The following is a 20,245-nucleotide window of genomic DNA, read 5'->3' as shown; positions in this document are numbered from 1 at the left end:
TGCCTCGAAAGCTTACATATTGTAATCTTTTTAGTTAGCCAGTAACTAATTTTGCTTGACTTCTTGATATGAAGCAGGAAAAAGGATGTAGGAAATCCTCAAAGTCTGGGATACACTTTGTATTGAACATTGCGATTAAGCTTATCCAAAGAGTAAATATGCTTGAGAATAGTGAATGTTTGCTTGTTCCAGAAAGGAACTTGCTGGTTAACAAGACAATTGGCTAGCAATTTCACACTACTCATTAATTACTCATTGAAAGAAAAACGTATTGCAAATGTGAGGTGACATTAAGCATTTCCTTTTAAGGTACAGTATACCCTGTATGAAATGAGATTTATCTTTTTTAAAAAATTGTGGTTATATTGGTTCAGGACACTTGAGCAAGACTGATTGTATGTAATGACCATTTAACTCCTCTGAATACCGTTTATGGTAATCACTAAACAATGTCTCGTTAAATTTTAGAACGCAAACCTCCTTCTGTGGTGGCACCACCTGTAGTGGAAACAGAAATGGCAGCAACTGGTGATACTATTGAAATACCTAAAGGTCCAGCTCCTCCTCCGCCTCACCAAGCTCCAGTACACCAGCCACCTCCAATACCTCATCGGCCACCACCCCCTCCTTCCAGCTACATTCTGGGAATGTCCACTTCAAGTTCGTATATGTCTGGGGAAGGTTTTCAGAATCTACAGTCAATGATGAAGACAGAAGGTCCTTCCTATGGGACAATGCCTCCTGCCTATGGACCGCCAATGCCATATCATCCACATGTTTACCCACCTAATGCACCACCTCCAGTGCCTCCGCCTCCTGCTAATTACCCGCCTCCAAACCTGCCTCCTCCAACTCCTGCCTATCCACCTCCGGGTTATAATCATAATTACCCCCCACCTCCAAGGATGCCACCCGGTCATGGTGTTCCACCTCCAGGATTAGGAATTCCATCAGCCACCTTCCCACCACCACCTGGACCCCCTGGGGGGCAGCCTCAAGTACCACCCCCATTACCTCCACCTGGAATGCCTCCTGTAGGTGCTATGAACCGAGGTGGTTGGCTAAGATAGAAAGGGAATAAAATAAGGAGAAGACTACATGCAGCAGTGGAATATGTTAGTCTGTCAAAGTTTTGAGTAGGTAAGACAGCTAGAATTTGCTTGCAAAAATGTTAACATACGATTAGGAGTTATGTGATTTTTTTTATTATTATTATTATTATAGAAATAATAAAGGATCTTGCAAGCAGCAATGCAGTTAAATTAGAAAAGCTGTAGATTGCTTTTTTGATGGGATGGAGGAGAGAGTACTGTCTAATTCTTCATTTTATAAAATGTTTCCTTTTTTCTTCTAAATACGTGTTAATTATTCTGCTCTACCATAATGTGTGTATTTGGGGTGTTTTAACTCCAAGTTTTTTATTGCCAAATATAGATGTTTTGATAATTACTGTTCAGCTTGATACGTGTCTGTGTGCATTTCTCCCCAAAGCCTCACAATACTCAAGGAACGTGGTCATTGGTATGATGGCAGCTCACTGGGTTTACTTTGATTTCTTCTGGGTCTAAATATAATGGAGACGTGAGTTGAAGGCATGCATGGAGATTCTGAAGTGGCTACTTGTCTCTCCAGAGAGATTATTTTAATCTCCCAAAGGATACTCTCTCCGCTCATGTCACCAAGGTACCGGTTTCCTAATTTCAAGTTCAAGACAGCAGCAATTCATGTTGCTGAAAGCTGACCATTGTATTGGTTTTCTGTTCAAATGCTGTAGAATGTAAAGTGGTTTGTGTAAGTTAAAGAAGAATGTTGACCATCACATAAATGGTGGTGTAGAACATAATGTAGGAACAGACCTTGTACAGAAAAAAGCACCAAACATCCATCCGTCCATTATCCAACCCGCTATATCCTAAGTACAGGGGTCACGGGGGTCTGCAGGAGCCAATCCCAGGGCACAAGGCAGGAAACAAACCCGAGGCAGGGCGCCAGCCCAACGCAGGGCACACACACTTACCCACTAGGTACAATTTAGAATCGCCAATCCACCTAACCTGCATGTCTTTGGACTGTGGGAGGAAACCCACGCGGATACAGGGAGGACCTGGGAAGTGAAGCCAGATCTCCACCGTGCTGCTCAGCACCAAACATATTTTGGCAAATAATTTGTTATTCATATAATTCTCTATTTTCTTAAGTACTAGGGTGTTGTACCATGTTAGCCATTATGAATGTAGAGAAAAGCCAAGCAAAATGACCCCTTTTATTGGCTAACTAAAAAGGTTACAATATGCAAGCTTTCGAGGCAACTCAGGACCTTTCCACAGGCAAGATGTAACTGATTACATCTCGCCTGAAGAAGGGGCCTGAGTTGCCTCGAAAACTTGCATATTGTAATCTTTTTAGTTAGCCAATAAGAGAGAAAAGCCAAGCAAAATGACCCCTTTATTTTCTTAAAAACAAAAAAAAATGGTTTTACTTCTGAATGTTCATGCAGAAGTCTAGGTTCCGATAGATATGCACTAACCATTTTAGCCGCAGATGGGGATATTGAAAAGCAATGCAATATTTTTACAAATCAACTAGTGAGTGTGGGGGGTTAGAGTGAGAGACCAGCAAATCATTATTATAAAGACTTTTTTAATTTCTTTAAAATCAGCTAAAAGTGGCCTATCTGCAATCACATTTTTTCTCACGTTCTAAAAATATGTATCCATATTTTTAATACACATTATGAAAAAGAAAAAAAATCATTTTCTCCAATAGAGGTTACAAATGCATGCTATTTACTCTACATAATCCTTATTTACATAGTGATGAATATTCTAAGATTTCCAGATCATAAGATTTCCAGTTTTGTGTATCACATATACAGAAAAATACAAGAAAATACATTTTTTTTCATAATAAAATCACAAATTTAAATCAAAAGCTCATCAAAAAGAAGCAGCACGTAATTTGTCACATTATGAAAATATTGAATTTTTAATATCACCTTGTATTCAATTTTTATTATATATATATTTATATATAAAAGTCAGTAGTATTTTATCACTTCAAAAAAGGTCACTTTTCAGAATTTTTTTTTTTTTTAAGTTCAAAAAGGACAGCATGTGGTGCTAATTTGTGATTTCATTTGAACACAGTGATGTCACTGTCAATTTAGTTAGGTTATTATATTCAGGGGGAATAAGCCATTCCAACAGATTGTTTTTCTTGTTTAAACAAAGACACTTTTTATCTTTGTATTCCACACACTACCAATAGGCAAATTGACTTTACGCCACCACTCACGTCATCCATACTTTTAAAGTAGGAAAATGACAGTTTACTAAGCTGCAAACAATTCAAACTGTTACAAAGTTTATACTTCGCTTGCAAAGAAACAATGCAGCAAGTGCATTTTCATAGTATGATACACCCTTTTGACTTGTATTAGTAAGTACTCTTAAATTTTGTAGTGCTAAAACTACTGAGCCAGACAAGTTTAAAGACATTTTGTTTGAATGTTTACCTTCTTATGGTACGTCATTTAATGGAAAGTCACTTGATTCCTGAGCACAGTACAATCTAACAACTGGATTCTGTCAAAGCCATTTCATTATATCATGTACATTTTTGGGAATGTTGGGCTTAAAGTGACAATATGCATCATAGTTGACTAAACCTTGCATTGGGAGAATTCCCAAAGGTTTAAAAGCATAAACAGAAATGTTTTTCTTAGAGCAAAAAGAATTGCTTTAATTGAAGGAAACACTAGATACATTATTTTCAGACACTTAGTTATCTGCCATCTAAATGAGCAATTTCCAAAAAACTTAAAATAGTTTCCATGTCAACACTATTGCTTTCATGTGGACAGTGACAAAAGATTGTTGCAATAACAGAAATCCCAAATACCTCCGATCAGTTTTTATCTCAAACATTTTTACTTCCAACCTAAAGATATTTTCAGGAGTTGCCTTCAATGGGGGCAGTTAAACTCTAGTATGAAATGTGGATGAATGCATCACTGCACATAAACCATGTACAATCCAGACTGTGTTACCAAAACAGTGATTCTTGGCAAAGAACCTGTGAACATCGCCACTTATTTTACACAGCAGTATATACTACAGCAGAATGCAGTGACTCCTAGGTGGCAGGGTCGAAGTGACAAGAGGTTATACTAGTTGCCAGTCTCTCATGTGATATTAGTCAGCCTGCAGTTTGCTTAGCTTGTTGGATGCAGGCGTTCAGTTGAAACGTAACACTTTCTTCATATGGTATTGTAGGAAGGCTGTTCAGCCCATACAAGTGCTTAGCACTTTCAAATGTCTGTCCAAAAGCAGTCCTTCTCTCTCACTCTGGCAGCAAACAAAATGCGCAAGCAAATAAAGTGAAGAATTCTGGTTTAAAAAATAATAATAATAATAATGCTGTCCATACAAAGAAATTCCTTGTGATGGGAGGTTTAAGTCATTGACCTCCGTAAGTTCTTAGAAACCATCACTACAACGGTCCTTTAAATTGGTTTCCGGAGAGGTGTTGCCTTATAGAGGGTTTGGATCCAGCTGCATCGCCCAGTTTGCGCCAAACAACCTAGAAGAAAGCAACAGTCATTTGTTAATTTAACTTGGCATGTTTATAAAACAAAGAAGTTCATAAATAAACAAGTTTAAGACGTACACTTGCTTGATTTACTAGGAGTAGTAGTAAAAAAAAAAAAATGGACTTGGGGCAGTTTGGCAGTACAAATGGATCTCCACGTAGAAAGATTTGTCAATAAGCAGGAGAAGAGAGTACAGAAGACAGTTCCTTGAAGTACCCAAGACCCTGAACTCTTTCCTGTCTTGTTCTTTACAGTTGCTGTTCTTGTATCTAATTCTTTCCATATTGATGACACCTCTGTTATAACGTGTGCAGCTCCTTCTGTTTTATATTTTCATTAAGTGCAAGGTCATACAAACACTGAATCAAGACAAGACTACAAAGGATGATGATAGTTGGAAAATCGTTTTCTGGTCTGAGTCACATTTTTATTGAACCGAGTGAGTTTTGTGGTGGTGTGATGATTACAGTCTCTTCTGTCAGCACTGTCCAGTTGCTTGTTAAGAGGTGTATCAGCAATTGACAGTTTTTACAAAGATTTTCCTCACCTGTCCAAAAAGACTGGCATGCTAAAGTTGATAGACAACTCTAACTTGGCTCCATTTGAGTGAGAGTTCCTGGTGACCAATGTTACTTGTGATCCTGGGTTAGAAAATAGATCAGTGGATAAATGGATTTCTTTGTGAGACACCGTGTTATATTGTGGTATATAGAAAGAAATCTACCATCTGCTTCAGGGCTTCATTACCGATTATTATTAGTTCATCTTAACTTGGTGTTTTTTAAAGTAGTGTTAATCAGTAGAGCTAGAGGCCAAACCTTACATTTTCATGTCATTGAAGGGGGCAAAGTTATTAGGAGACCCAGTCTTTGGCAGTTAAAAAAATTGCATAATAATGAAAACTCAGTGGTAGCCCTGGCATAGTGAGAGTCATTGCCCATTTGGCCACTGGTCACCACTACTACTAGAGTTGCTCCCTGCACTTTCAAACATTCGATCAGACTCTTATATACAAAGTACAGCGACGGCAGCTTCCACCTGCAGCTATAGACTCTTTAGTACGCAAGCGACTCTCCATGCTAGTGTTTAGATCTGGACGGTGTATGTGCCCCCAAAAAAAAGTTTAACTGCATTCTTGTACCATTGCTTGCGTACTAAAGTGTCAGCATGCACTTTTCGTGGCATTACACGTATTTTTTGAGCATGCCCGTGTCGATCAAACACAGGAAGCTCTGCAGTCTACTTGTGACTTTACGCTGTAGGAAGTAAGTAAATAAATTAAGGTAAATAACATTCGATCTGCAAAATGACACCTTTTATTGGCTAACTAAAAAGATTACAATATGCAAGCTTTCGAGGCAATTCGAGCCCCTTCTTCAGCCAAGATGTAAGTAACATATAAATGTTAATGTTTTGGGCACATGCACCGTCCAGATCTAAACACTAGAGTGGAGAGTCTATAGCTGAAGGTGGAAGCTGCCATCGCTGTACTTTGTATATAAGAGTCAGATCGAATGTTATTTACTTATTTACCTTTACGCTGTAGGAAGTAAGTAAATAAAGTCACAAGTAGACTGCAGAGCTTCCCGTGTACATATACAAAGTACAGCGATGGCAAAAGTGCGACGTGCATTCTTGCTCCAATGTAGAACCATCGTCATGATCTGAGTTCACCTCTGTTATAGCGTGTCTGGGGTTGGGATCGTGAACGTGACTGAGAGAATAAAACTGAATTAAAAAAAAAAAAAAAAGCTAACCTTTACAAGTATCATACATTTACAACGGCTGTTACAGACTGAAATCAAATTATGTTTTTATTCTAAAATACTAAGAATAAGAGCAGCTCACTTCTCAAAATGGACTCGTCCAGGGTCGAACTGTGAAGTTTTGATTACCAGTCAACTGTTGATGCCGTTGCACCACCAAAGCGGTCGTAGCAAATGCATGTCAATGTCACACCCTAACGCAGGTTCTTTTTCTGCAGTTATATTCTTGAATAGAAGCGCACTTGTTCTGTTATATTTGTACCCTTTGTGAAAGTGTTTATTTGATATTTGGAATTCAGGCTTAACCCATTATACACTTCACGTCTACATTTCGTCAATTATTACTAAAACATGAAAAACGTTTCTGTTTTAACGATGTGTTTACTGTACATAGATTGTTGTAGACACGGAACACACATGAAATGCATGTGTTCCAAATAACCGTATAGTATTTACAAATGGTGTCATTTTGCTTGACTTCTCACTCTATACAGTAATCCCTCGCTATATCGCGCTTTGACTTTTGCGGCTTCACTCTATCGCGGATTTTATATGTAAGCACATCTAAATATATAACGTGGATTTTTTGCTGCTTCGCGGGATTCTGCTGACAAATGGGTCTTTTTACTTCTGATACATGCTTCCTCAGTTGGTTTGCCCAGTTGATTTCATACAAGGGACACTATTGGCAGATGGCTGAGAAGCTACCTAATCAGAGCACACAGTTAAAGTTCCTGTGTGCTGATTGGCTCAGCGATGGAGCACAGAATTCAATTCCGCTGCGTTAACCAGGAAGTCTTGTCTCGCTCATTCAGCATCAACGTGCTCCTGCTACTGCTTCAGGGGCCGTGCCCAAGCGCCAACGGAAGATGCTAACGATTTCCGAAAAGGTAAATGTTTTTGATATGTTGAAGGAAGGGAACAGCTCACACCTCTGCAGGATGCCATTACTAAATCAATGAGTCCACGATTCTTTTTTATTTAAAAAGGAGGAAAAGAAAATAAGATCTATGGCCGCAATGTCCTTTAACCAGGGTGCAAAATGAGTTGTAAGTGGATGTAATAAGGCAGTAGTCCGGATGGAATCTGCTTTAGGGATTTGAATTGAAGACTGCCAGAAGAAGAACAACTGCGGTGCTACACAGTCGCCTGAAGAGGCTCCTTTAGAAGAGCTGTAACGCTCTCCTTTGTTGTGCAGTAAAATTAAACTCATCGTTATCGGACAAGTCGCCGTGTCATTGTTGGTGAGTAACATAATTAATTTTCTACGTACAGTACTTATTACATGTACATAGTTTAGTATCACTGTACACACATTTTACTGTATACAATTTTTCTTACGTTGTACGTATTTATTGCTGGTGGCCTGCCTGTCGTAATGGCTGTAACATATGTGATATTGGAGACGCTCGATATCTTTAAAATAATATTTAGGTTTTACTGTATATAAACAGTGTGTTTACATACATAATTTCAAGGAATCTTACCTAATATCTAAGAGAATAGAAAGGGTTTATGCTGTATAATTGTGCGGGAAATGTTTATAAGAGTGTGGGAGAGTTTATAAGGGCTTAAAATATATAAAAATAACCATATGAACATATGGTTTTTACTTCGCGGATTTTCACCTTTCACGGGGGGTTCTGGAACGCAACCCCCGCGATTGAGGAGGGATTACTGTACAATTCCAAGCAACTGACAGACAGGTAAACAGACTTGAGCTGAGAAAACTGTGCGGCGGTGGGGGATGTGAGAGCAGGCTGCTTGCTGCTTATTGACACATTTACAGGACAAAAGACGCTGATGGAGAGGTGCGAAGCGATTTAAGGTGGGACGGATCTACGAGTTTTTTTTGTAGGCTCTGGTAATTCTAGTGTTAATGAGCTTTAGTTAATGCACATTCCCCTCTTTTTAAATTGATACAGTTTAGTACATTATAGATTGATCAATATTAATTTTAAAATTTCTCATTTTCAAAGACTTCAAAAATGTCCTCTAATCTTGAGTCTGAATAGTGGCCAATATGGTATTGTATTATATATTTTTCATATTTAGGCTTGTGTAAAAGTTTATTTTCATTATCATAGCAAGTTTGTTTAGTACCAGTTCATTGGCCTTTAAGTTTGCTGTTCAAGTTACTGTGCGGCTGTAGAGTGGGCACACTGCTGGATCACAGCTACTACTTGACCCTCTGCTAATACACAGTTGATGTGAATGCTGCATCAGGACCAGAGCTAATGGGATAGACGTATGTGCTCAAGTACAGTTCTCTCCTTTCTCTCTCGAGCTTCTGTAAATTTTAAATTCCACCAAGGGACAAAAAGTTTATCTATGTAGCTGTCTGTCTCAATACGATTCCCCACATACTCCATTACGGGGATAGCATGTGCTATTTTAAAACACAGGTTTTAAAACTCAGAGTAACCAAATGCATGTGACAAACCTGTATCAATTCTACGTTAGTTTCCTTTTAAAAGGGCCAATGCTACATATTTACAGTGAAGAACTTTTTTTTTGGTTTTCATCGATAATGATCCGTTACCGGTTGCCATTTCTCAGGGTGCCAGTCAGTCGGTAGTAGGCATGCTCATGAACTCAACCACACACACCACCAAACTGGGGCCACCTACAACTAATTTGTATTTATGTATAAGTGAAAAGGTCCATGCAGGTTGGAACAGAACAGACATCTTGTAGACATGGCAGCACCGTGCACGTCCACTAATATACAGTCATATGAAAAAGTTTGGGACCCCCTCTCAGCCTGCATAATAATTTACTCTCAACAAAAAACATAACAGTGGTATGTCTTTCATTTCCTAGGAACATCTGAGTACTGCGGTGTTTTCCGAACAAAGATTTTTAGTGACGCAGTATTTAGTTGTATGAAATTAAATCAAATGTGAAAAACTGGCTGTGCACAAATGTGGGTCCCCTTGTAATTTTGCTGATTTGAATGCCTGTCACTGCTCAATGCTGATTACTTGGTTGGATGAGCTCGTTAACCCTTGAACTTCATAGACAATCATGAGTTATAAAGGTATTTAAGGTGGTCAATTGCAAGTTGTGCTTCCCTTTGACTCTCCTCTGAAGAGTGACAGCATGGGATCCTCAAAGCAACTCTTAAAAGATCTGAAAACAAAGATTGTTCAGTCTCTCGGTTTAGGGGAAGGCTACAAAAAGCTCTCTCAGGTTTAAACTTTAAGTAATGGAACCAGAAAATGGAAGGCCAAAGCCACAGTTGCTGTTAAACCCAGCAGGTCTGGCAGGATTGTGAGAATAGTGACAGACAACCCACAGATCACCTCCAAAGACCATTGTTAAAGTCGAGGTGATGACCCAACTCACAGTTGGAAATCTACAAAGGCATTCATGCAGAGGGAGAAGTTCAATGTTCTGGAATGGCCGTCACAGTCCCCGACTTGAATATCATCGAAAATCTATGGGATGATTTGAAGCAGGCTGTCCATGCTCAGTAGCCATCAAATTTAGCCGAACTGGAGAGATTTTGTATGGAAGAATGGTCAAAAATGCCTCCATCCAGAATCCAGACACTCGTCAAAGGCTATAGGAGGACAGCGTCTAGAGGCCAAAAGGAGGCTCAACTAAGTATTGATGTCATATCTCTGTTGGGGTGCCCACATTTATGCACCTGTCTAATTTTGTTATGATGCATATTACATATTTTCTTTTAACTCAATAAACTTAACGTCACTGCTGAAATCCTACTGTTTCCATAAGGCATGTCATATATTAAAAGGAAGTTGGACTTTAGTTCATCATTGGCTGAGCTTTCAAAGTAGCAAAGAATTAAGAGGGGGTCCCAAACTTTTTCATATGACTGTATATTTTACATAAATGTGTCTCGGCCCTTTGTATACGTGTTCTACTGTGTGGAGCAGCATTGCTACTCAGAACAATAACTCCACTGTGCTACCTAGGCGAGTTTTATGGCTCCAGCTCCAGAGCAGCCCAGTGGTTTATGCTACTATGAAATACAGAAATTAAAAGTTTATTGTATTTTGTGTTCTGTGTTGTGGGAAATGTGACAGCCAGAGGCAGGTTCTCTGGATAGAGCCTCCAGGCTGTGGCAAGTGCAGACGTTTTGGAGCCCCACCATCAAATTCATTAACACTTTTAGGCCACAGTGGATAAACAATCCAGTTGAATAAATCGGACCCTTCTAACTTCACAGGATGTTGTGTCTACTCTTCATAGCCATGGGCTCTGCTAAGCAGCTGACCAATGACTTGAAAAAAAACAAAAATATAATCTTACAAAACAGAGGGAGGACATTAAAAGATATCTAAATGCTTCCAATGTGGGATTTCCACTATCAGAAACAACAGGAAGAAATGTGAAGGCAGGAAGTCAAAGCTAGACATGGTATGGACGGTAGCATCATCTGTTAGTACACTGGTCAGATGTCATACATCACTGCAGAGGACCAGTAGAAAGGTAAGGGGGACACCAAAGTGGAGACCCACAAGTCCAAAGAACGACTCTTTCACAAAACTGATCTGCATGGGAAAGCCTTTCCTATCATCTCATCACAAGGGTCAGCATCTGGGGTGTGAAACAAACACTTGCGTAAGGCAAAGACCTTTACAGAATAAAAACCGGTGGACTGATGGAAGGAACACTGAAGCCCAAAAATAATTTTGGAGAACAATTGACCTGGGTGAAAAAAAGAAAACAAAAAGACAAGGTGGTCTATCGTGGTCTAACACTGAGTGGCACCCACTGGCACTGGTGGAAGAATGAACAACGCAATGTAACGTCAACGTCCTCAAATGCTCTTAATCAAATTTAGAGTTGTGATGGTGAAGCCAATGCCAGTAAATCCGACTATATATCATTAATTTGGCAAACGACTGTGAAGCAACTGAGGCAGAGAAGAGACTGGAAATGTCAACACGACAACAACCAAAACATACGTCAAACTGAACTACAACGTACATACAGGAAGAACAGACCAAAGGTCTGGCGTGGCCTTCGCAGTCCCCAGACTTTAATTGTTGAAGATCTTTAACATGAAAGGCATGCAAGTGGGATTAAGAGTACAGTGGAACCTCGATTCACGAACGTCTCTGAACACGTACAAATCGGGTTACGACCAAAAAGTTCGCCAAACTTTTGCCTCGGTTCACGACCACACACTCGGTTGACGAACAAGCCAGTTTCCCTTCTGTTTTGTACGCACTGATGATTTCCGCACATGTTGCATTGTTCTCGGTCAGACGTGCGTGCTTGCACGTGCATGCGTGCTTTCGCTGTGAACTCTTTCTGCTCCATTTCATTTCCATTCTGGTTCGTACGCGCCGATAAGTTCCTCACGTGTTCAGTCTCTCCCTGTGCATTGTTCTCGGTCATACGTGCGTGCTTTCGCTGTGAACTCTTTATGCTCTACAGTATTTCGTGCGCTTTTGCATTAATTTTGTAGTTAACCATGGCTTCTAAGCAAGTGAAGAGTGGTGAGAAGAAAAGTTCGAGGAAAATTGAAATCGAATTAAAGAAAGAAATTATTGAAAAGTATGAGCGTGGCGTTCGTGTTACTGATCTTGCCGCCAAGTACAAGAAGTCAAAATCTACGATTTCGACTATTCTAAAGCAGAAAGAGGCCATTAAAGCAGTTGATGTTGCAAAAGGAGTTACAATGTTAACCAAGCAGAGGCCTCAAGTGCTGGAAGAGGTGAAAAAACTGTTGCTAGTGTGGTTGAACGAGAAGCAACTTGCAGGGGACAATAGCGTAAGCGAGCCGATCATATGTGAGAAAGCCAGGAAGATTGATGGCGATTTGCTGAACAAAAATCCTTCTGCGAGTGGCTAGTTCTTCCTCCTCACTTCCTTCATGCAAGGTTAGTTTTCTTGGTTGTTTATGGTTAGTTTTTGTATAAATTATGGATTTTTCAAATGTTCATGTTTTTCCCTGTGCTTAAAACTCATTAAAAAAAAAGTGTTTACAGCGAGCAGTTCGTAAGGCTATTAGCGTGAACTCATGCAATGTTACTGTCTTGGTTGTTTATGGTTGGTTTTTAAATAAAGTTCGGATTTGTTCAAATGTTCCTTTTTTTACCCTGTGCTTAAAACTCATTAAAAAAAGTGTTTACAGCGAGCGGTTCGTAAGGCTGATAGCGTGAGCTCTTGCAATGTTAGTTTTCTCTGTTGTTCAAGGTTTTCTCAGTGTTATTCAATGTTTTTACATTTAGTTTACTGTTACGCTGTGCATTCTATGGTATTATTAACTATATTTGTGCTTAAAAATCTTTAAAAAAAAATATATATATATTGACATACAGTTTGTACGGTCTGGAACGGATTCATTGTATTTACATGCAATCCTATGGGGGAAATTACTTCGGGTCACGGCCAAATCGTTTTGGAATGAATTACGGTCGTGACCCGAGGTTCCAGTGTATTTCTAAATGGGAAGAAAAATGATCTCAAAGCAGGAATTGAAGTAAAATGGCTGAAAGCAGTGATTTAAGCCAGAGGGGGTGTTCTAAAGTAAAGACTGGCCGGGTGGCATACACTTGTGTAAAACAGAGTACTGGTATAGAAACTGGTCACTGGACTTACATTACACATTTCCCGGACTATTGCTTTCTCCTTTTCGCTTAGATCTTCCTCAGCATCTTCAGGTACTTGCTTGTCAAGATTTTCATGGACTTCTAGTACCTAAAAGTAAAGACAGTATACAATTGAGTCAGGCGGCACTTGACTTCAACCAGCACATGAAAAAGACGCGGAGCCCCACCAAGATTTAAGCAGCAGCGTTAGACATAGTTAGGTAACGTTATTTTTAGTTCTGCTATGTGTCCACATGCTTGAGAGAAGACATCCTAGTTATTGGAAAAGCTCATTTCAGTTCTGGAGCTGGAAGACTGTACTCGTATGTATTACTTTCAGTTGACATGTGAGGAATTCTTACAACAATTTGCGATTGCAAGTGCTCCTGCAAAACAAACAAGACATCGATTGGTGGGGAAAAAAAGGGCATACTACTGGGGTTGTGGACAGTTAATCGAAAATAAGAAACCCTTCTGTCCATACCGCCTACACTACATGTCACTGACATTGCAAATTATAAGAAAAGAAGTCCTCTCAAGACAGCATGGGGAGTGTCACAAAGGTCCAAGGTCAGTTGGACTGTATGTAGTTCAAGTTACACGCCACAATCTCTCCTTCGTTTAAATGTTCGTAAAGTTAGTTAGAGAGAGTGAAACACTGCAGGTCTTGACAGGGATCCAAATCCAGCTCAGTGGCCACCAAGTCACTTTGTGTAGCCTGGAGAGGGCGAGTTATAATAGCAGAAAAGGGATCAAAACTCATTTATCCAATGTGAAGAGGACCTTACGCTTGAAATTCAGAGATGGACGAGTAAACTGCATAGGCACCGTGCGATTTCTTAAGAGCCGAGTTTTTTCCGGTCTCAGAGATGACGATTACTGGTTGTGGTCCGATGTAGCTGAATGAAGGCAAATCTGGAGTACAGCAGGAGACGTGGCAGGGAAAGGACGCACTTGTACACTTCTAAACAAGTAAACTTTATAAAACGTTAAAAGGGTGTAACTGCAAGTGATGTGCACAAATTTGGTATCGACATTCCATTTACAAATATGAGAGGAGGCCTATGAACACGAACCTGCGCCAACATAGCTGAAGTAACTGGAATGGTTATACCCATAGCTGACCACTAGATGTCACACTTGTCAGAGACTCCTCCCAGTCGTGGTTTTGGGAGGCACTGTTGGGCGTTTTTGTGCCAATGTCGAATTAGCAAATGAATGTTCTCGTCTTTCGATTTAAACAGAGACGATGCAAAAAACACAATCCTAGTCATGGCTAAAGCTGCTCGTATACATAGTTGTAGTAATAATAATTTTTTACATTTATATAGCGCTTTTTTCACTACTCAAAGCACTCAGCAATTGCAGGTTAAGGGCCTTGCTCAAGGGCCCAACAGAGCAGTCCCTTTTGGCATTTATGGGATTCAAACCGACAACCTTCTGATTGCCAGTGCAGATCCCTAGCCTCAGAGCCACCACTGTATTGTCATGTGTGCAGAGTACACTGAAATTCTTACTTTTGTGTCTAATGAACATGTCACCGCAATATAAATCCACTTATCTGATGTATTCTTTACCCCCCCCGTTTCAAAGGGGCTAACAAAGTGAACCTTTTTGCAGAACTAAGTCTTTGCGAGACTTCCCAACACTGTAACTCTTATCTGGTGGGATACGTACTCTGCTGGTACAGACCTCCCTGTGTGATGCCACCGTGTCACATGGCTGCACGTCGATCTGTTTGTACCAAAGATCAACAGAGAAAACATTGTGCAGTTTGTGTGGCTGGATGGCGTAAAGGTAGCAGAAATTCACTCCTCTGCTGGTTCGGGGTAAATAGAACAAAAGTGTGTTCACTAGTGTTCAAAATGGTTGGACAAGTGTGCCAGATGCACAGCATGGCGTTTAGGATGGTCACCAGACTCATCTAAAAGCAGGAAGACGCCAGGGACGCCGGCCGATAGAAGGGTAACAGTAGAGGAAATGGCATTACAACTAGGAGAGGTCACCAGTGTACCGCGGAAGACGGGGTGAAATGCAAGATGGGTAACTTTACTATTTTTTTTTTCCCCTTTTCAGTCTGGAAGCATGTAAGAATGCCGACGTAAGTGTACCGAGAAAGCAGACATTACATATTGAGAAGTAATCGATTTGAAACACAGATGTAACAGGGGCGGCACGGTGGCCTCGCAGTAAGGAGACCTGTGGTTCGCTTCCCGGGTCCTCCCTGCGTGGAGTTTGCATGTTCTCCCCGTGTCTGCGTGGGTTTCCTCCCATAGTCCAAAGACATGCAGGTTAGGTGGATTGGTGATTCTAAATTGTTCCCAGTGTGTGCTTGGAGTGTGGGTGTGTGTGCCCTGCCTGGGGTTTGCTTCCTGCTGGGATTGGCTCCAGCAGACCACCGTGACCCAGTCAGGGTTAGACCAGGGATTACTAACACAATTCATCCCTCCAGGGGACCTTCCTAATCGGGGAGAATTAACATGTTAGGATATAGCGAGTTGGATAATGGATGGGTGGATGGACAGATGTAACAGTTGAGTGTTGTACCGTGTTAGCCATAGATTGATACAGGAGGATGTAGGGTGAAATGACACCTTTTATTGGCTGACTAAACAGATTCCAGGCAGCTAAGGCCTCTTCATCAGGCATCCATATTACTAACCAAGAATGGTAAACCGGATGGCATGGATGCAGGTACACGGTGATGGGACCATGAGACGTACTGCGCAGGCGCGTACAGCGCATGTCTCATAAACCGCAAGCGAAGTCGTATCCACCGCACACGAAGGAGTCACGGCCCAAGAACGAAAGAGCTCAACTGATGTGAATGAGAAATGAAGCAACAACGCGCCCATAGCTAACGACTAACGACACAGCCATACAAAGAAGAGGATTCTGTGCTGCAGCCCAGATTCAAACGGAAGAGGCGACGGAGGCCCCACAGGTCCACAAAGATAGTACGGAAGGCGCGGAAAAGTACGAAAGGCAAAGGCGCCTACACAGCATAGTGAAACCCGACATAGTACGGAAGGTGCAGGCGTCACCGCCATATTGTGAATGGCACTACTGTGGAGCGAAGTTAGGAATAATGTGCTGCTTGGGATTGTACAAACCGCTGAACGCTTTACACCAAATTCAAACACAATACAGCTCAATGATACAAACACGAGCCCACCTGGATAAGATCAATGAACGCAGGCGCCTACAACGCACGTCTGAAACTGCGGAAGCAAAGCAGGCACGGGTTCAAAACGAACGAGCTCGACTGTCGGATATACAAACACGAGCCCGCCTGGATAAAATCAATAAACGCAGGCGCCTACAACGCGCGTCTGAAATGCCGCGGGCAAAGCGGGCACGGCTCCAAGACGAACGAGCTCGACTAATGTATTTCAGGATACCCAACGCCGGGGGTAGGCGAGCGAAACGAGCAGGGGGCGGAGCCCCCTTGTTTATAATCTATTTAGTTAGCATATAAAAGGTGTCATTTCACCCTACTTCCTCCTGTGTCTAACGCAGATGTAACAGTTTTGAAAATAAATTGCAAAAAAACTTTCAAAATCCCTTTAATGACTTAACGGTATGACAGATACATTTGTTTGTTTTTTCTTTCCCCATTTCTAGCTTTTTAAGGCCTGCAGCCTCTCTGATCCATAACCCTAGGCGTCAGTCTCCTTCAATGTCAGTCTGCATAGAATGTCTTTCTACTGTAGTACTCCAATTCTTCTCCCTTATGACTGACGGATGTGTGTCTATTTCTTAGGTTCGCTGACAATTCTGAATTCACCCTGTGTGTGTGTATGCGAGCGGACATCTCATCAAGGGTTGGTGGTCCTCGACTTGCACCCGAAGCTGCCAGGATAACAGGTATGAAAACATGTGAATTTCCCCTTGGGATTAATAAAGTATCTGTCTATCTATATATCCATGATGCTATGCTACTAACTTAATGTTGGATACTTTTATAACCAAGTGACTGACGAGCTTGCGTTAGCTAAAGAAAAAAACAACAAATCAGGAGAATAAAAAGAATCAACGGCCATTAAAAAGAAAATTCCCTTGCGCTCTGTGCATCAAAACAGATCCTGCTGCTCTTCAGAAGAATTCCCTTTACAGGAGCAGTGCGGTCATTCATTTTGAGTTCTGTTCCTGTTTGGTAGAACAGCAAATGAAGTGGCGACTTAAGAATTGCAACATTTTTTTAATTTCAGAAACTTTCTTCTTCTTCTTTTTTTTTTTTATCATCAACTTTACCCCATTTAGACTTTTATCGTAGACATTGTAAACACATACGTTACCCATGATTTTACGAGTCACAGTTGTCTGGAGCATATCATTGTAATAAACTGCAAAATATAAGAACCAAATTGAACAGACCGGTCTCGATGACGTAAAGGAAAAAGTTTAGGAAATTCGGTACAAAGTGACATCCCAGCATGCTATGGGTCACCTGGACAAAACTGGCTGCACTTTGAGGATTATGTGTTTTGGTTTCTCCAGTACCAGTCAGAGATATGTAGGTAGATAAGCCTGTGGTGTCTCTCGGGCAGACCACAGTTTGTGAGATTCAAGGACTGTGTTTCTGATAATGATGTGAGCAACACTGGAGCACCACAAGGAACAGTCCTGTCTCCTTTTCTCTTCACTCTGTACACATCGAACTAGAAATATAACACCAGGTCCTGAAAGCTCAACTTACTTATGGGGTGTAATGATAAGGGGGATGAGAGAAAGTAGACGAGTCAGGTGGAGATCCTGGTTTCCCGGCGTAAAGAGATGATGGTTTTCCTACACAGTAGAGAAGAGGACAGACTTGCGAGGTCCAATGCTCCATCTTGCCCACTCAGGTCTGCTGATGAATGACATCTACTGATGCCACTTCAGGTATCAAATCTCAATCCAGACTCTCTTCATGTGGTGGAGCAAGATAGCCACCTCAGCCTGAGAGGTGGATTCCCTCGATGTGCTTAAGAAGCATTTAAAGATTGTCTTGTTCAGTGAATTTCTTGTAATTTCCTTAAAGATAGGGTGAGAAGCTCAGTCATCCGGGAGGGGCTCAGAGTAGAGCCGCTGCTCCTCCGCATCGAGAGGAGTCAGATGAGGTGGCTCAGGCATCTGATCAGGATGCCTCCTGGACACCTCCCTGGTGAGGTGTTCCAGACACGTCTAACCGGGAGGAGGCCCCGGGGAAGACCCAGGACACGCTGGAGGGACTATGTCTCTCGGCTGGCCTGGGAACGCCTCGGGATTCTCCCAGAAGAGCTAGAAGAAGTGGCCGGGGAGAGGGAAGTCTGGGCATCTCTGATCAAGCTGCTGCCCCCAAGACCCGACCTCGGATAAGCGGAAGAGAATGGATGGATGGATGGATGGATGGATAATTTCTTGTATTAGGAATTTGTTAGTTTTCGCATACCCCTTGGGGTCAGAGCGCAGGGTCAGCCATTGTACAGCGCCCCTGGAGCAATTACAGGTTAAGGGTCTTGCTCAAGCAGAGTAGGATCTCTTTTGGCAGTGACGGGGATTTGAACCGGCAACCTTCTGTATACCAGTGCAGATCCTGAGCCTCAGAGCCACCACTCCACCCTAAAAACGATCCCTTAGTTTGTGTTAGTTTGTGTAACCAAGGAAGTGTAAGCTGAGCTCTTCACCTGTAATGATCAATTTGGTAAATTTGTCCTGTTAGCACTTGTTCCAAAACAGTCCCCCAGATTGATGTTTACTCATTTATGTTGGCCTCTTTTGTAAGTCATTTTGGATAAAAGTGCCGGCTAAACGAGTAAATGTATATATTGTAAGTGCCATGAAGGACAGACAGGTATGCCCGCTGGATGGGAACATTGCTTCATGCGGCCAGAAGCATATAAAGAATGGACCAGCGGAAGCCAGAGGCCAGGAGCAGTTCTATCCCCCAAAGACAGGTGACAGTCGTCCAGCGGAGGCGTCCCAGTCTGGACACCCACAGGGGTCCATGGGTGCTGTTGGAGGACACTGTCCGTGCTGGTGGCTCCCTGGAAGCGCTTCCAAGAGGACACACTATGGCACCAGAAGCATTCCCAGGTCCAGCTTAAAAGAAGCCCCGCTGCTTTATCTTGGGAGAGTCAGAGTTGGGAGGCAGCGGGCAACGCTCAACAGGAGAAAAAGAGAGAAGGTTCACTTGTCTAGAAGTGTGCTTGGGTTGATTTTGAACGCTTGCTAATTTATTTTGGTGAAATAAAATCCTTTATTTGAACCCGGGATGGTGTTGGGTAATACTGTGTCTGAGGTTTGGGCCAAAGCCCCTTGTGGTTACAATGTAAATTAAAAAGTTGGATGAAACAAATTCAATAAAAAAGTGCCATCCCTTTACCATCATTATATACGGTGCCTATCACTATCCAGCAACATTAACTGAATTAGGGGCAACACATTTCATCATCGTCGCTATTTGAAGAGGTCAATGTGAGCAGTAAGCCCTTCCTATATTTGTATTATTTATTTTATGGCAGTGTGTTTTGATAAAAAATGACGTACAAAAGTGAGTGGGAGGGACAAAGTGTCAAAGACTGTTGTTAGGCACAGATCTGCGGGTTTATTTTTTAAACTGTCAGCCTTATGTACTTTTTACAAGCAATTACAATCCATTAAAACATGAACATTCTTACTTTGAATTAATACCAGTTTATAGTGATGTCTCATAATTATTAGGTGGTGGTGGTGGAGGATACAAGACCTCTGGCTTTACCTGCTGTTGCATGCTGGGTTGACTCCTATGTATTGCTGGGCGTTATAGAAGTTCATACCGAAAACCGTTTTTTATTTTTGTTATGATATGGATTTTTCTTATACCGCAAAACCAGTTTAAATAACCTAAACAACGTTCGGAACGTGGGGCAGCGGGAAACTGTTTAAGGGGGGACCTTTTTTCACTGCTGCACCGCTAAACACGCATGCAGCGGAGTACATGCATTAGTGGAGGTATTGAGCAGTGAAAATGGACAGAGAACATTCCGAAGCCGAAGCTGTAGCAGACAATAAAGTTGAACATGATGACACAGAAGAACTTTTGCTGAAAAAAGGAGCCACGTCTGTTGTCTGGAGATACTTTAGTTTGAAAAGGTTGGATGTAGACCAAATGACTATTTACTGCAAATGCTGTTGAGCTAAAGTTGTCACCGGAGGAGGCAACACAAGCAATTTGCTGCACCACCTTAGCCGCACACATGCTTTGGAGTTCCATGAATGTATAGAACTAAGATTGGCACCCTCCACGTCCTCAGGTAAAACTGAAAAAGCGAGAGGACACTCGAGTCAGACGTCACTTGTAGACGTGTTTGCTAGAG

General features: G+C 41.6%; 2 protein-coding genes across 4 annotated transcripts in view; one reads left to right on the top strand and one right to left on the bottom strand.

The window, feature by feature from the left end:
• The window catches only part of ccnk (cyclin K), a 33,997-nt gene extending 32,700 nt beyond the window's left edge, over positions 1-1,297 (top strand). For both annotated transcript variants that reach the window (XM_028821646.2, XM_051919802.1), the window contains exon 11: positions 469-1,297. In XM_028821646.2, coding sequence (XP_028677479.1) covers positions 469-1,070 — 602 coding nt within the window. In that variant the 3' untranslated portion in view covers positions 1,071-1,297. The remainder of the gene's footprint in view (positions 1-468) is intronic.
• Positions 1,298-2,765: 1,468 nt separating this feature from the next.
• Positions 2,766-20,245, bottom strand: part of ccdc85ca (coiled-coil domain containing 85C, a) — a 229,277-nt gene continuing 211,797 nt past the window's right edge. For both annotated transcript variants that reach the window (XM_028821331.2, XM_028821332.2), the window contains 2 exons: positions 12,937-13,035; positions 2,766-4,581 (listed from right to left, as the gene is read on the bottom strand). In XM_028821331.2, the coding sequence (XP_028677164.1) occupies positions 4,492-4,581; positions 12,937-13,035 (189 nt within the window). In that variant the 3' untranslated portion in view covers positions 2,766-4,491. The remainder of the gene's footprint in view (positions 4,582-12,936; positions 13,036-20,245) is intronic.

This window comes from Erpetoichthys calabaricus, chromosome 16, assembly GCF_900747795.2.
Source record: "Erpetoichthys calabaricus chromosome 16, fErpCal1.3, whole genome shotgun sequence".
Lineage (NCBI taxonomy): Eukaryota > Metazoa > Chordata > Cladistia > Polypteriformes > Polypteridae > Erpetoichthys > Erpetoichthys calabaricus.
This window is presented reverse-complemented; position numbering and strand designations above follow the sequence as displayed.